The sequence below is a fragment of the Lepisma saccharinum genome, chromosome 4, assembly GCF_977018435.1.
Source record: "Lepisma saccharinum chromosome 4, izLepSacc3.1, whole genome shotgun sequence".
Lineage (NCBI taxonomy): Eukaryota > Metazoa > Arthropoda > Insecta > Zygentoma > Lepismatidae > Lepisma > Lepisma saccharinum.
Window position 1 is genome coordinate 63160088 of NC_139232.1, and position 16462 is coordinate 63176549.

General features: G+C 35.1%; 1 protein-coding gene across 2 annotated transcripts in view; it reads right to left on the reverse strand.

Moving 5' to 3' along the window:
- Nucleotides 1–16462, reverse strand: part of LOC145986516 (ATP-dependent translocase ABCB1-like) — a 139877-nt gene that overhangs the window by 80137 nt on the left and 43278 nt on the right. For both annotated transcript variants that reach the window (XM_083120622.1, XM_083120623.1), the window contains exons 8-11: nt 10819–10943; nt 8041–8230; nt 3906–4130; nt 3239–3364 (exon numbers count right to left, since the gene is read on the reverse strand). In XM_083120622.1, the coding sequence (XP_082976748.1) occupies nt 3239–3364; nt 3906–4130; nt 8041–8230; nt 10819–10943 (666 nt within the window). The remainder of the gene's footprint in view (nt 1–3238; nt 3365–3905; nt 4131–8040; nt 8231–10818; nt 10944–16462) is intronic.

A 16462-nucleotide genomic window follows, 5' to 3' on the forward strand; every position in this document is an offset into this window, starting at 1 on the left:
TGGTGGGTGATTAAAACATTCCCATCGGAATTTTTTTAAATTGTCGCAAAAGTAAGGTCAGCTGTGTGTGGGTGGGTGTTGTCATGAATAAGCAGAATTCCAGACTGTAACATTCCTCTTTGCTGGTTTTGGATGGCACGTCGCAGATTAGACAGTGTTTGTCAATACACATATGCTGGGATGGTTCGTCCCGGTTCCAGGAACTCCACAAGGATTGATTGATTGAATTGGTGTTTTAAGTCCACTTTATGCAGAGTATGGCTAATTGGGACTGGACCTACAGTTTAAAGTGGTATCTGAATTACTATGTGCCTCCACCGGGTGTTGAACCCAGGACCCCTTGATTACAAGGTGACAATACTACCACTGCACCAGAATTCCACGAGGATTACACCGTTTTGGTCCCAAAACACCGTTGCCATGATTTTGCGATGTGATGGTGTTTGCTTCAAATTCTTCGGTTTCGGTGAACCGGACTGACACCATTACATGGATTGCTGCTTCGACTCACCAGTGACGTACGATATCCAGGTTTTGTCTCCAGTCACTATGTGAGAAAACAAGTCATCCTCATCCTTCTCCCAGCGGACCAAATAAATCACGTGCTGATTTCATTCTTTCAACTTTGTGTGTGTCAACATTTTTGGCACCCACCTCGCACACATGTTTTGCGATAACCCAGATTGTCCATTACAATTCGGTGCAATGATTTATCAGACACTCAGTGCCGGATCTACAAATCTTTGCCCCCCCGCAAAATATTACCGAAGGCCACCCCCTCTACTTATCTACCCTCACACACACACAAAAGCAAATATATATATGTATGTAATTCTTGATCAGGTACAGGAAGGTCATGATAGAAACAGGTTAGGCTTAGGGGTAACCACATTGGTGTGTTTTCCAAGCAGATGGCCACCAAATTGAATTCAACTCAAAATTTTTAAATGGGAAGAGAGTGATGTGCATAGGCGCCGATTTCTTCAGAGATTTGGGAGAGCCAAAAGTAAAGCATAAATACGGATTTCTTCCTGTTTGCGGGGGTGTTAAAGTTGGGACCTTATACGCTTGAGTTAACCTTTGAAAAATTGTAAATTTTAATTCAGGCGAGGTCGATTTTTGGCACCTCAACTGTCCACCCTGTTAACCGCCACCTCAACTTGTACTCTGATTCCACTACTTTCCACCTTCGGCCAATAAAAAACATGACCGTGTTGTATATTTTAACCACGATAAATAATAGCATTGTTTTTTCAATGGCTTAATATGAAAGAATGCGTATATTGTAGGTTGATATAAAAATAACATTAGTCTCTTGGTTTAAATTGCTACATGATTTTGCAATATTCATTTGTCATTGAGAAGTTACTTCAATTATTTTTTTCTACAGAAATCCAACTCATTACGAAACAAATATCCACATTTATGTAATCAGAAATAAGTGCCATCGAGGATGGTGCACAGGGCAATCACTTGGGTTGCCTGACTCTTTAGCCACCCCCCCCCCCCCACCCACACACATACAAGTATTTATTGTTTTGAACATTGGTTAAGCATTGGTATAAATATGTAACACTGCAACTTTTAGCCACATCAATGTAGTATGAAGTAGCACACACATGTTTACAGGCACATGTAAAAAAATAGTAATCCTGATTATATACTATACATGTTGCCCATTTCAGAGCAGAATCCTGCGTAATTTCCCACCTGTTGTGTGCGAAGTTTCTGTGTGCAAAAGTTGTGTAATGTGTTGAAAGTTATGCAATACATTGAGGCACTTATAGGGGAGGGAGCAAATGAGAACTGGAGGGGCCAGAGTCCCCTGCCCCCCAGGTGATGTTATATATATATATATATATATATATATATATATATATTAGGGATGGGACCGATTAATTGGTACTCTATCGGTATCGGCCGATATAGGCATATCGGTGTATTGGTTTATCGGTAAAATTACCGATTATTTTACCGATCCGATATATCGAAATATATCTGATAATTTAGTGCAAAATTCTGCTATTTTGTTGTAATTTTTATAGATAATCTCCATGCCCTACTTTCTAAAAAAGTAAATGTCTAAATATGCAATTTCTTTTGCACTGCAGTTACCTTGAAACACACATTTATTAAGGAGGTCAATGAACCTTTCAGGTTCTTCAAGGACCATTTCTAATTTTATATCGGATCGGTAGAATATCGGTTATCAGTATTGATAAATTTTATATCGGTACCTTATCGGTATCGGCTAAAATTTCATATCGGCCCATCCCTAATATATATATATATATATATATATATATATATATGACACTGTATTCTCACACCTGGAAAATGATACATATGTTACAAACATGCAGTCATGACTTTCCCCTGATTAACGATAGGTTGAAGAAACCTTCCACTTCATTTCTCGTGAAATTCTAGCCCGATTTGATCTTGTTGATCGTATTTTCCTCTAGCACTACTAATTTACTTAATACACCATAATCAATATATTGGTTATAATGTTTAATAAGAAATTTTCTTACCATTAACTTTACCTATACCTGTATATATTGTATTCGTTTCTGTACCCCTGAGTAACTAATTTTATTTTTACATACGCATATACGAACCCTCTACTATGTCAATGGCTGAGGGCCCCCTAAAGGCTTACTTGTCTCCGGTCCCCCCCGCACTGCGGGGTTTTGTGGCTTGTAGATCCAGCACTGCAGACACTTTAGGAAACTCCTTGCCTACATCAGTAATGGTGATACAGCGATTAGATCGCACTTTCTCATCTACTTGCAAGTACACACCTCCACAGTGAGAAATATACCTCTGTTTCAGGCACAGAATACTAAACATGTTTCCAGGCACACACAGCTTCGTCAGTGTTGCCAGTCCCAAGTATAAAAATTATGGGCCCTTTTTTTTGACATGTGCCTCGTAAAATGAAAAAGTAACATGTAACCTCCGGGATGGAGTGGTTAGCACACCATGCCGCAATTCCAGGGGTGCCAGGTTTGGATATTCTTTGTTCATAATATCATCACTCATCCTCATCTTTGAGATTAGCCATAAGTGGCAGAAAAGTGAAGTAAAAATAAACTGAATAAAAAAATAATCTAATTGTACTACATTACTCTTGAACTTTGGTTAATGATCATTTGTGTTCACAAAAATATTCCAATGTTTTTGAGGCTAAAGTTACTCTCCTGGATGAAGAGAAGTATGTGACACTCATACTTACCAATCCTTCAGTAGGATCATAAAACCTTTGAAGCAAATTGATGCATGTAGATTTTCCACATCCTGAGCTTCCGACAAGAGCTACTGTCTCTCCCCTTTTCACAACCAAATTAAATCCCTGTAGAACCTGAAAGATGCATATAAATCCATCATCACAACTTCATAAAATGCTAATTTCATTACAAGTGTTTGATTATCATCTGAACTTATGTGGCTTTATCTATTTATTATCTTTATATTGTGGATGTGCAGAAAAGTAATTGTGGCAGTTGTCTGACCATAATCTATACTTGTTTTGCTGAAATACATTGGCTAGAAGTGGCCAAGCATGTTAAGTGGTAGACTTTCAATCTTGCCACTGAAGTTTCCAGGTTCAAATCCTTGCCTGGTCATATGTGTTCTTTGTGAGAGTCCATTCATCAATTTCATCCATTATTATTCAGCTTCAATGTCAAGGTAAGTCAAAAATGGCAGAAATTGAACATAAATAACAAAATACATATGCAAATCAAATTCCTGCCAAATTTTAAACTTTAAAGGTAAGAAGAACATATCACAGTTGTATTTATATAAATCCATATCCTGCAAAAAGTTTTTCAACAAATCCTCGCATGACTAATTAAAAACGGAAAACAAAAATATAAAAACAAGTAAAGTTTCTGCCTTACCTTCACATTAGGTCTGGTAGGGTAAGAAAAGTGGACTTCTTCAAACTCAACTTCACCATTAACTTCAAGTGGTGTTAATCCTTTCTCATCACCAGAGTTTATCATTGGGACACGTGAAATAACTTCAAATACTGATGAAGCAGCCCCTCTAGCAATAGAAAACACTTCTGTGTAAGTTGCAACTTGCCCACAATTATATCCAATAGTCAATACATTGAAAAACACCTGCAACATAAAACTTTACTTAGGAACGTCCATTTATGAATTTACTTCTAATTTATTCCTGTATTTTATTCTTAAGTAGAGCTTTCCTAGTGATTGTTACATAGAAATACTAAGATCCCTGTCATTCCAAAGAAAAAAAATCCTCTCTACAACAATCAATTTTCCTGAAACAATTTTCTTTCAACCACAGAAAGTTTGAAAAGCATACATGTGGATGTAGAAATTTCTCATTTCGGGAGGTTGACGGTGTGAAGGAGGCTCTCATTCGCTAAAGGCTAATGACATATCCATATACTACTGATGATAACAGATTAATCGGTACTGCATTGGTATCATCCAACATAAGACTATCAGTGTGTTTGTGTTGGTAAAGTTCCATATTTCCACATTCTTTTTTTTTACTTCTGTCCTTAAGTTTGAAGAATTAATTAATACCGGTTGGGACATCTAGGATGGAGACTAGGACTTTCACCTACTTTACTGAACCACACCATGAATTAGACACCTCTGACACACAAGAAATATCACTACCATGTTCATCCTAGGCTCCACAACCAGTGTTAATGAAAGCAGTGATCTTCAAAATTAATCAGGCAATAACAAAACCTGTCAGGAGGAGGAGGAGGGAGTGCACGATCATTCCCAAATGACCAATGACAAACTGGTCATAACTTGATAGAGCAGCCTGTGCCCATCACGGAAAACCAAGTCCTCTCTACGTTTATTTTTGAGGGAGCTATTCAACTTTTTTACCCATTTTTTCAGCTGGACTTCGATTCTTTACGGGGGTGGGGGTTAATGCACAATACTTTCTCATGGTTACTGCACTCATAAAATTGGGGTGTTTGCTTTTCAGTGCAATTGCTGATGGTTTTATTGATCCAATCCTAGGCAGAGAATGTAAAATAACACAAAATTCTGCCATTCTGATTATTATGTTAAAGAGTATATATCTAAATATGCAGCTTTTTTTTCTGAATTTAAACCTGATACAGTTGGGAAATACTTATCATTGTTAAGGGCATACTGAAAAACAAATTACACCCTTTCCCGAAAGTCAACTTTGCATTATGTATTGTCTCTTACAATTATGTATCTGCCTTGTCCTCAAAAAATACATAAATAATAGCAATTTCAGGGTGTATTTGAATGATTCTATATCAATGCAACTTTTACATTACTTATGAAAGTTATTTAAGGTAGTGGTTCTTCAAGAAACATTTGCATATTTATACTGGTTAGGTAGAATATCTACTATCGGTATATATAAATTTTATACTGGTACTTTATCAGCATCACCAAAAATTTGCATTGGTCCCTCGCTACGAGAGAGCTGCAAATCGGCCCACCTTGACCCGTCAAGCATCGAAAGCCCACGGGTAACTGGAAGACCTTGCAAGTCCAAGCTCCCTTATCTTCAGCAAACACTCATTCCGGTTTTGCACCATCTCCAGATACATGAGTCACGCAGTCACCCTTGCCAACTTTTAGATTCTAAACTGATCAAGGAGCATTTAAAATGTTCATCACGTTTATCAATTTGAAATTGCAGACATTTATTCCATGGTAGAAAACATTTGTATCACTCACACCTAGTGGCGGCGATTGGGTTCCAAAACTAGGGGGCAAGGACAGTTTACTTTCCCTTGATACATAAGGTTAGTGTTGCGCAAAAGTGGCAAAAAGTGGGGAACAACTGCCCCCTCTCGGCCCAGCCCCTAATCGCCGCCACTGCTGACACCTGTAAAGGAGTACAAACCAAATTTCGCAAAAAGTGCCATCGTAAATATTTTGGAACTTTATGTGACTGGTGGTTGTTCTACATTATACATTTTTTGGGGGTGCTCCCCTATGGTGCAGTGGTAGACATTGAAACTATTATAATTTCTGTAACTTTTCTTACAGTGAAAATAACATTTTCTGGATGTACTCTATAATTATAGCTTAAAATATTTTTTAGTCTTTGTAGCCTAATTTTAGTGTTTTAATGATAGTTAGCCAAATATCAGCTGCCATATTTATTTACTGTTTAATGATAATGACACTATTTACGGTTTAAGATGATTAGTATTTTGTATATTATTCTATTTAAAAAATGGCTATTTTTGCTTATAAAAATTACAAAATTTCAAATCAAGGGAATTTTTTTTTCAGATGACATATTACATTTACTTTCATACATCAGTACATATATTTTGTTTCCTTTATTTCCTTTCTTAGAGACTAATAAACACCATTAAATGATTACAAGATTACTGTACTTTCAGAAAAAGTGATTCTGATATCTAGAAATTTCTTGTGTACATTATTCTGTAATTTTATTTAAAGTTTTTTCAATAAGTGTTTTTTAAAATAGAATTCCCCAATTTAAATCAAACCACCTTGCTTCTGTGCAGCGAATGACACTTTTACTTCACAACATCATTACATCTTGCCCTTTCACGTTCAAAAGTGAAATTACTGAGACCACTAAATTTGGGCTGAATCATACCATTCTACACTACCTACCAGAAGTTTTTCCTAAGTTTCAATTTTGTGAAAGATAGTTCTTTTTTTGTGGTTGTTACTTGAAGAGTAGGAAACAAACAGAAGGCGGTACAGGATACAGAGAACACTGGAAGTTAGAGGAGAGCTATCAAGGAGAAGAAACTTTGCCGAAGCACTTGATTTCAGATTTAAGCATATTCCTGAAACATAGAACTTGATCAGGAAATTCGGAAAATAAATCATCTTCGTGCCCGTTAGAGAGAGCAATAGCTGCATCTGAAATTGTAGGAAGGAAGGAAGAACTGTTAATATTATCCATGTCCTTCTTCAGTTGAAAACAACGGAAGCATTTAAATGCCCCATACCTTGCTCTGTGGCAGTTTGAGGTACTTTATCATTAACATATTAAAATTGGGTAGGCTATGCAAGGTCACGAGACAGAAGAAAAGGCAAGACATAGTGCTTTTTATTCAAGAAAAGAATAAATGGAAAAGAATGTCCAAGCAATTTTTTCGTTAATGTTTCACATGAGAAATGAGAATTATTTTCACTTTTTCGGGGCCCTTTAGGCTTAGAGCTCCAACCCGCCTCTGATTTGACATAATGATTCAAATTATAACGTTAAACTAGAATATAAAGCCAGATAAAAACAGAAGATTTTGATTTTATTGCCCACAAAATTTAGCATTTTCTATTTTTCTCACTTCCATTTATTACGTTTTTCGTATCAACCTCATGGGACACGAGGCCCCTACATTCCCAGGGTGGTCGCCCACTTTGCCCACCCCTTGCTACGCCAATGGTTATACAACCTCAAGGCAAGTGCGCCTAGCAGAAATTCAAATATTTCCATGCATAGTGAAATATAATGGCCATTTGCAACACTGACAATAGTGCTCGCAAGAACTACATCGAATCTCACGTGACTTCTTAGTACCCAGATAGAGAGAAAAACCTGGCAAGCATTGAGGCCTGTGCACTGCTGTGGCGTCAAGCTCGCTTGCACGATGTTGAACACCTAGGCTTGACGTGCGTGTCGCATATTATTGTAGGTGTACCTCCTTGCAGATGGATTTCTTCTGGGTCTTGTGCAGGTCTCTGCTCGCTATTTATGGCACACAGAATATATAAACAGTTATAATAGGCATTCACAATTCTGGCACTTTCACTCAAGTTTGTTCATAATATTTTGACCTTATCAGATACAAGGGTGGAATCAGAATATTAAAATAACATAGCCTATTATACTGAACCTTAGAGAATTCTTAAAATTCTGTATTTTACAGCTTTAAGATTACAAACATTGTTTGTTGAATCTAACTTAAACAGTTACAAACACAGCATGCTGTAACAGAAAAAAACAAAAATGGTGACATATTAAATAGTGTATCTACTGAGAAAAACATGCAAATATTAGCCTTACCACATTTATAACACCGGGTGTGTACAGAGTGTCATTATTGGCTTTGGATTCAATAAACAGTTGTATTCCGTACCAATATGATAGGGCATATCCAGCATAAGAAAGCAATTCCATTACTCCCTCACTGACACCCGTCAGCATACCTCGTTTTACACCTGCCCTCTGAGCGTAGGTTAACTCTTTTTCGTACCTGCACAGAGAAGTGACAGGAACATCAAAGATGATTTAAAATTCTAAATTTATGAGATCAGATTTAAAACAAGAAACATACTGGCATTAACAGATTAATATATCTGGAATCTTTCATATGGATGTGAAATATGATTCCTCACAGTAAAAGAGAAACAAATTAATAGTTTTTTGAAAATAAAGTAATGGGATTATTATTATCAATGGGAACTCATATATTCATATTTCATTCTTAAAAGAATAAACAGTTTATTCAAAGTCCATACATACACAAGATATTCAAATGATATCTAGAATTAAAAATGCAATCTCAAGCAGCCGGCTGGGACAACTGGCTTGTCAATGCCTAGAGGCACATATTTTTGGTAAATAAAAAAGCAAAATTTTGGTACAAAAACAGAGTCAATTTAGGGTTAAAAAGCGGTAAATAAAACGAAATTTCGCTGTTATAGAGGTGAAAAAGTGGCATATGAAATGACATTTTGGTTTTAAAAATGTGAACATAATCCCCAATTTGATTTAAAAACTGCACTTATTACGTAATATAAACATATCCCTTCTAATAATAGCACATTAAATCATTACCAGAATATTAAGTTTATCTGTACAAAGGGGTCCATTTTTGTTTCTCAAATATTTACAGCAGAATTAATCAATTTTCTGTGAATTGCATAAGTCACAGGATAATTCTGACTTCAGAAAGTGTCACGTTGGTATATAAATGGTAAATATCGTGTTTAAAAGTCTATTTAACATTTTGCAGTTAATTTCGCATTATTTCGTGACAAAGCACATTAGGAAAATGCACCCCACACCTTTCAGAAACATGAAAAAAATAACATTACAATGTGTTATTTCACATTTCATGTTTTCGTCAAAAACGAAATATGCATTCCTCTATCAATGCCTGTAATCTACTAGAAGACAACGGGGATAGCAGTTGTCCCAGCAACACACTGCATCATTTAACATGTTATTTCTTTAAAACTACTGAAGGTTTTTCAATTGTTTCTTTCTTTTAATAGTAAACATACGAAGGAATGACCTACTTGAATATGAAAACAATTCACTTAGAGCTAGTATTCTTTAGAGGTAGTTTTATAAAAAGTTATTCTTTTCAGGGAAAAGTATGAGAAGCAATGTTCCTGAAAATTAGTTGCAGCATCAGTCCTATGGCTGCTAATTGCTTAAAATATGCAGGGAATCACCACAAAATACGCACCTTCACATTTAAGAAGAAAAAAAATCTTCTGGATTCTTTTTTAAATTTGAGCTTGTTCCACCAGGCCCCTATTAGGTAAACATGAAAATAAACAGTTGGTTCTCATAGTATGAACATGTCTGTACAATTCACTAAATTGCTGTTGATTGATGACCCAGGGATGAATGCAGGAAGCGAATATTAAAAAAAAAAAATAATAACTTCTCCTGTATAATGGCACATGTTTTCGTTTTTTTACCACTACACCTTATTATGCAAGAGTATGTGTCAAATCTTTGTTGGATTCTAGGTACATGCTTGTACTATGGGAGCCAACTGTTTTTCTATGTAATATTATCGTGGACATGGCAGGATAGGGCCGAATACCAAAATTTCTAAAAAATTATCATATTTTTTAATTCAAATTATTTCGATAGGGACCATGTGATGTCGAATGTTATTCCCTGCAAATCTCAAGTGATTAACATCCATAGGGTTGATGCAAGAATAACATTTCGATACAATGCTTTTCATAGGTTTATTTTTAATATTTCTACCCTAACGTACTTATTTCCAACACAACTTCACATGATTGTAGGAACATAACAGTGCTACATATGAGACTTTTTCATTCATTTTGGTTTATTGTGGTGACAATAGAATCCTTCCAAATAAGATTTGTTTTTGGTAAATTTCAAATTTGTTTCTTTTTGTTAACTCCCATTATTTGGAGATAAAATGTTTAAATTTTACTACCACTGACAGTTCTGTCACTGTAAAAAAAAAAACCACTTATTTCATCTCTCTATGGCAATTAGTTATTTAATTTATTTACTTATTGTGCATTAGGGCACATTTGAAAAGTGTATGCTTGCAAACCTCCCATCTTGAGAGGGTAGTCAGTGGCAAAAGTGGCTCTATGCTAAAGTTTAACATCTCCATCAATGGTTGATAGTTGCTTCAGCGGTTTCTATTTTATTTCATTTATTTTACATTACTCTTCAACTTCCTGCATTAATCACAATGATGAGGAAAATGATGGAGTCATGAAATTGGTGACAGGGCAAGCACAATGATACATCTATGCCCGTCCAGGATTCAAATTTGACTTTCTAGTGCATTACACTAGCCACCGAGACAGAGGCTGACACCACAGCCTGTCAATTTTTACTACACAATTTATGCTTGTCATACAGTTCCTCATTCTATTTTCATTTATCAGAAATTGTAGATTGGCATGTTTCTTCTTCGTATTCAAATAGATATGTCAGCGAAAATCTGATACCGTACTGAAGCTGAATCGAATCACACGCAGCTTGTAAAAGGTAAATCTGACCACATTTCACAACTGTCTTCATAGCAATAGGACAATAAATTGAAGAACATACCTTTGGAGTTCTTTTGCTTGTCCACCAAAGGCAAACACTGTTCTTATGGCATTCAGAGCCTCTTCAGCTACAGATCCTGCTCTAGCGCAGGCTTTCTGCTCTCTTTCAGCTATGGATGACTGAAACTGTCAAGAGTAAACAAATAAGACATGGAACTAAAATAGAATCACAATAGTATACCAGGCATGAAATCCAGTCTCCTCTCTTCTACCTTAAAGGAGACTTTACTTTATTCCAGACATACAACTCCCATTGCCTTTGACTACCAGTGACGAATGCTAATTTTAACAAGTAGGCAATCTCTGACACTTGATTCATCCACCTGCTCCTGAAGTCTCCCTGCAAGTTTACCTAAGCATCCACACAGGATTTATGAATATATGTGTGGAAAATTTTACCTTATTGTTGCGACCACTGTCGATTAATTGTTGTGATTGTAGTTAATTTTAACCATTGGTCTAAATTCAAACTCGAGTATTAGCACAATAGGAAGCTATGGCTCTATATTGAAAAGGAAATTTCAATTTATATATGCTGATAAATAGTTTTATACTCAAACAATTATGAATATTTTTATAATTATTATATTGATAAAAAATAGAAATAACAAAAATTACAACAGAATCAAATTATGCATTTATAAACAAGAACATTTATAACATATAAGTGTTATTTATAAGAAGAAAATATTTATATTATTATCTCTTTTTGAGATAAAGTAAGTCCTCGTTTTTATAATTTAGCATGCATACATTGCACCACCGAGCATACTCAACATGGCAATTTCCTCATCCAGGCCTTCTACAATCCTGATCTTCAGTTTCAAAACTCAGCATCTCGCTAAATCACATCCAAATGTTGAACATATGTTTGTCACTTTATATAACTTTACTCAACGCATTCCTTTGAGGAATTGTAGCATTTATAAGCTTGCTTATTCAGGAAGATGAAAGCAGATACATATTCACTGCTTCAAATTCAATATGACATATTTTATACCAGCCCTGGCCCAAAACCATGGTAACGGTTGAAGTTTTTGCGTGCGATTACGTGTGACCGGCCAAGTGAATGCATCACTTCAATGTGAAGTCACGTGAAATGACAGAACGACAGTGCTGCAGTATGCAGATATTAAACACCAGAACAAGAACAATGTCTAGATGAGGATGTGTACTACAGGCTGTGCAAAAGGAGATGCGATAACCACTAACGCCGTCAAACGGTTGGGCGGGAACTTTACGTCACATACCATGAAGAAGTAATAGGATCTGAGCTGATTATGTCCTTTGCGATTAGTCCACTCAGAATTAGTTCACTTCATCAAATGATTTACTAAATCTCATCAATTTACATTGTTGAGTTCATTATTTGTGTTATTTTTGGTTTAGGTTCAACATCTTCTCCGAAGAGAAAATTATGCTCTTTTCTTTGTTTTTATTGTCCCTGTACATCCAGGGTCAAGGAAGTCAGTAATAAGGTGTATTATATACAGTGTACACCTATAGATTGAATTGTATCTTCTCCAAATATGATGTATAAAGAAACAAACTGCCGGATAACTAAGTGAGGTGAGTGTACATTTTTATATTACTATTATAGTTAGTGGAGCCACAAGCAAAGAAACCTGTGCAGACTCGCGACTCCTGTGCACCGTACTCCAGTGTGGAGGGGAGGGGGAGAGTGGAGCAGCTCTCTTATAGCCCGAGTTGAACGGAAGAGGAGGAACGTGCGCGGGGACTTTTCAACGAAGGTTCTTTTTCTTGTAGTCGCTCTTATAAGGAAGGGGAACTGTGATTGGACATTCATCTATTTTATCACTTCTTCTTCATCTCAATTGACTTCAATGGCCGGAAGAGCAAAGCAAATTTATCAAATATAAATGCAAACACGTACAGTTTAATAAATAACCAAAATAGAATGAAAAATTAGCAGTGTATTTTTATTGCTTTATGTGAATATGTAGAGAAAAACGAGAGAGAATTGTACACCAATGGCAAAAGAAATGGTAGGCGAATTGTCCATCAACATTTTCTTCCAGTCTGTTTTCCCCAATCTGGTGATCACAAATTGAAATAAGCAGAGGACAACATCTGCTTTCCATTATTTTAAACAACACAGGATGTAGAAAAAAAATGAAAATAATGATGGACAATTTGCCTACTATTATCTATCTCTTCAAGAATAAAAATACATCTAAATTTAGAACGATACTAAGGAGCTTGCTAATGTAACATTTGTTATATAGAAGATTATTTGTGTCATATTTTCCATTAATGGACATTAACTTTAAAACTTTTCTTATTATTACAAAATACACTACATTACTTCTTAACTTTCTTAAAGTATTATTGTTTTTACTAACTTAATAGATAAAACTAGACTATAGGTTAATTTCCTTGTATTCAAAATTAGACATTAATATTATTGACATATCTCATATCATAGTGAAACTTATACTTGTATGATCAAGTGAATGGAACTCAATGAATTAAACTTTGTAGTTGGCTGTACGCCTTTAATTTTGTTTTAAATTAATGTTTCAAGAAAACTATATTTCTGCCCTGAAGAAAAAAGTATTGACGGATTGAAAGTATTCCAATCAAAATTTATGTGTCTTTACCCTTTACAATTCGTTTAACTCCATTACATGCCCGACTATGAGTAATTATCCTTAGGAGCGCACAAGTCATCCACCTTTCTCCAATTCATATTTCATATGATTGTTAAGGACCGCTGCTGCGAGACTTTATATCGCTAATTATTCACGCTATCTATTGTCACGATTAATACTACTATTCATTTTCATTAATTTCTACATAATTCCCACATAGGTATGAGGATGAGTTTAAATAAATATACCTTGTAACATCTTAAACTTAACTTCTGACATGCAAATGAATGATACTATAATTGCTTCAAATGTTCAAGTTATGAAATATCGAATTTATTGCTTATTTGCACGGCATAAATATATGATTAGAGAATGAGAATGTGAATATATTTTACATTTTATAACAATTAACAGTTTGTCAGAAACATAAGTGGAATGCAAGTATCATCATTTGTTAAAATATAAACATGCACAAACATGTTGTGCACTGAGGAAAAAATACAAGTGCATAGCCTAGTGTAAATATAGCGTACAGTGGGATCCACTAGTATTGCTCGGCAAATTGTCCATGACTATTTTCATTATTTTTTCTCTTACATCCTGTGTGTTTTTAAGCAATGAATTTTTATGTATGCTGATGCAGAAGTGATGCAACACTGACCATGGCGTGATGTTAACGGGTTGTAATTGTGCTCCGCCTTTGGATAAACTTTTCTGTGTTTATTAATAATGTGGAACTGAAGATTATAGTGATTTCTTTCACGTAAGTACTCTGTTTATGTAATTGTGAAGTTGGACAGTGGAAGAATGAACTGTATGAATCGAATTAGTTAATTTAAAGTTGAACTGCTCAATGTAAACAAACCGAGTCACAGAATAGAACCGAGTCTCATGCTTGGCAAGATTGCCAGCTCTTATATTGGAACTATATGGCGGAGCACAGTCACACAATCGTTCGATTATTTTTCTCGATTATTTTTTGCCTGATTTTTTTCTTCTTCGATTATATTTTCAATTATTAACAGACATTAAACTGAACTTGTTTTTATTGTTTTCTTGGTAGTAGTGTATATTAGTACAAACATGGGACTTTGTGAGAAATGTTCTAAGCCAATTACTCGGCAAGATCAAAATTTAAAAGTGAAGTGTGGATCTTGTGCTGGTGTTTTCCATGGAGCATGCGCTGACTTTACTGAAAAGGATATCGAATTCTTACATGATTCAAACCAAATTTGGTGCTGCAAACGGTGTGATAAAGCTCGAAGATCAAGTTTAACAACTGAAACACCGGTTTCGTTGTCAAATGATTGTCCAACTATACAGGAAGTGTATCATTTATTGTTAGCAATTCAGAAAGAAATAGAAACATTAAAGCTATCTCAAAAAACTATTGAAGAAGATCTTGGAAAATCGTTCAATCTTGCTCATGAGAAACTAGATGAGAATATTAAGCTTTTGAAGAGTCATGGAGAATCTTTGCAAAAGTGTTATGATACAATTGACAATATAAAGTCTGAGAACTTAAGATTACGAAAGCAAGTACAATCTTTGGAATTGCAGATTGATGAATTAGATCAGTACGAACGAAGGGACACATTGGAACTTCATGGTATTCCTTGTCAGGCTAATGAGAATACAATGCAAATAGTGAAGGATGTTGCTCGAGCATTAGATTATCAAATAGACACGAACATGATCAGCTGCTGTCACAGACTGAAGTCTCTCTCGCCTCAACAACCACCAGGAATCATCGTGAAATTTGTTAAACTTGTAGATAGGGATAATTTGCTGCGAAAAAAGAAAACTAAAAAGACATTACGGAATTGTGATTTGGGTTATAGTACTGGTAGTTTGATTTATATTAACCAAAATTTAACAAAATGTCGTAAACAAATATTTAATGAAGCCAGGAAAGTAAAGAGAGATAAGAACTTTGCTTATGTTTGGATTGACATGACGGGGACTATTAAGCTTAGAAAGACCCCTAATGACCCCCAGGTGTACATTTTAAACAGTGTGGATGATGTGCATGCCCTAATTAGCAATGCCGCCAATGGAAAACAATAACTTATTATGCTATTATCAAAATGTAAGGGGCATGAATACCAAATTAACTGAGTTGCACTTGGGTGTCTTAGCAACTGATTATGATATCATTGTTCTTACGGAAACTTGGCTGACAAGTGATGTTCAAAATTCAGAACTATTAGACAATAGGTATCAGATATTTAGACAAGATCGAACAAAAAGTAGAGGGGGAGGTGTGTTGGTCGCCGTCAGGGAAACTATTTGTGTAAAATGTATTGAGATGTCAGTTGATTGTATAGAAATTGTATTTTTGCGTATAAGTGGTGACGTCAAAAGTTATTTATTTATATCATTGTATATTCCTCCTGATACTAAATTGGATAAATATTTAAACCTATATTGTCTGTTAGAACAAGTGTATATCTCTTATAATGGTAATATATTTATTATTGGAGATTTTAATATCCCAACAATATTGGATTCACATACTGATCTTACGCGGTGTGGAAATGTCGCAAATGCACTTAACGATTTTATGAATTTATTGGATTTAAGTAGTATTAATGACATAAAAAATAATAACAATAAAACTTTGGATCTAGTGTTAACCAATGTTAAAGACCGTATTAATGTTTTAAAAAGTATGTTTCCGCTCCTACCAGTTGACGGTCACCACCCTCCCCTTATATTTAATTTACCTTTTAATTTAAAGGGCTCTCGAAATAAATTGTACTCAGCTATGGGTTTTAACTTTAAGCAAGCTAATTTTTTGAAGTTGTATCAGGATCTTGCTGGTGGTGGTTGGGAAGAAGTGCTTCAATGTAAACACCCAAATAATGCTGTTGATAAGTTTTATCAGACCTTTTATGATATACTTAATAAACATGTTCCAAAGAAAAGAATTCATAAAACAAACTCGTATCCTTGTTGGTTTAATGGTGAAATAATAAGAATATTGAAACGCAAGGAATTACATAGGCGTAAAAGACATATTTCTAATTATCA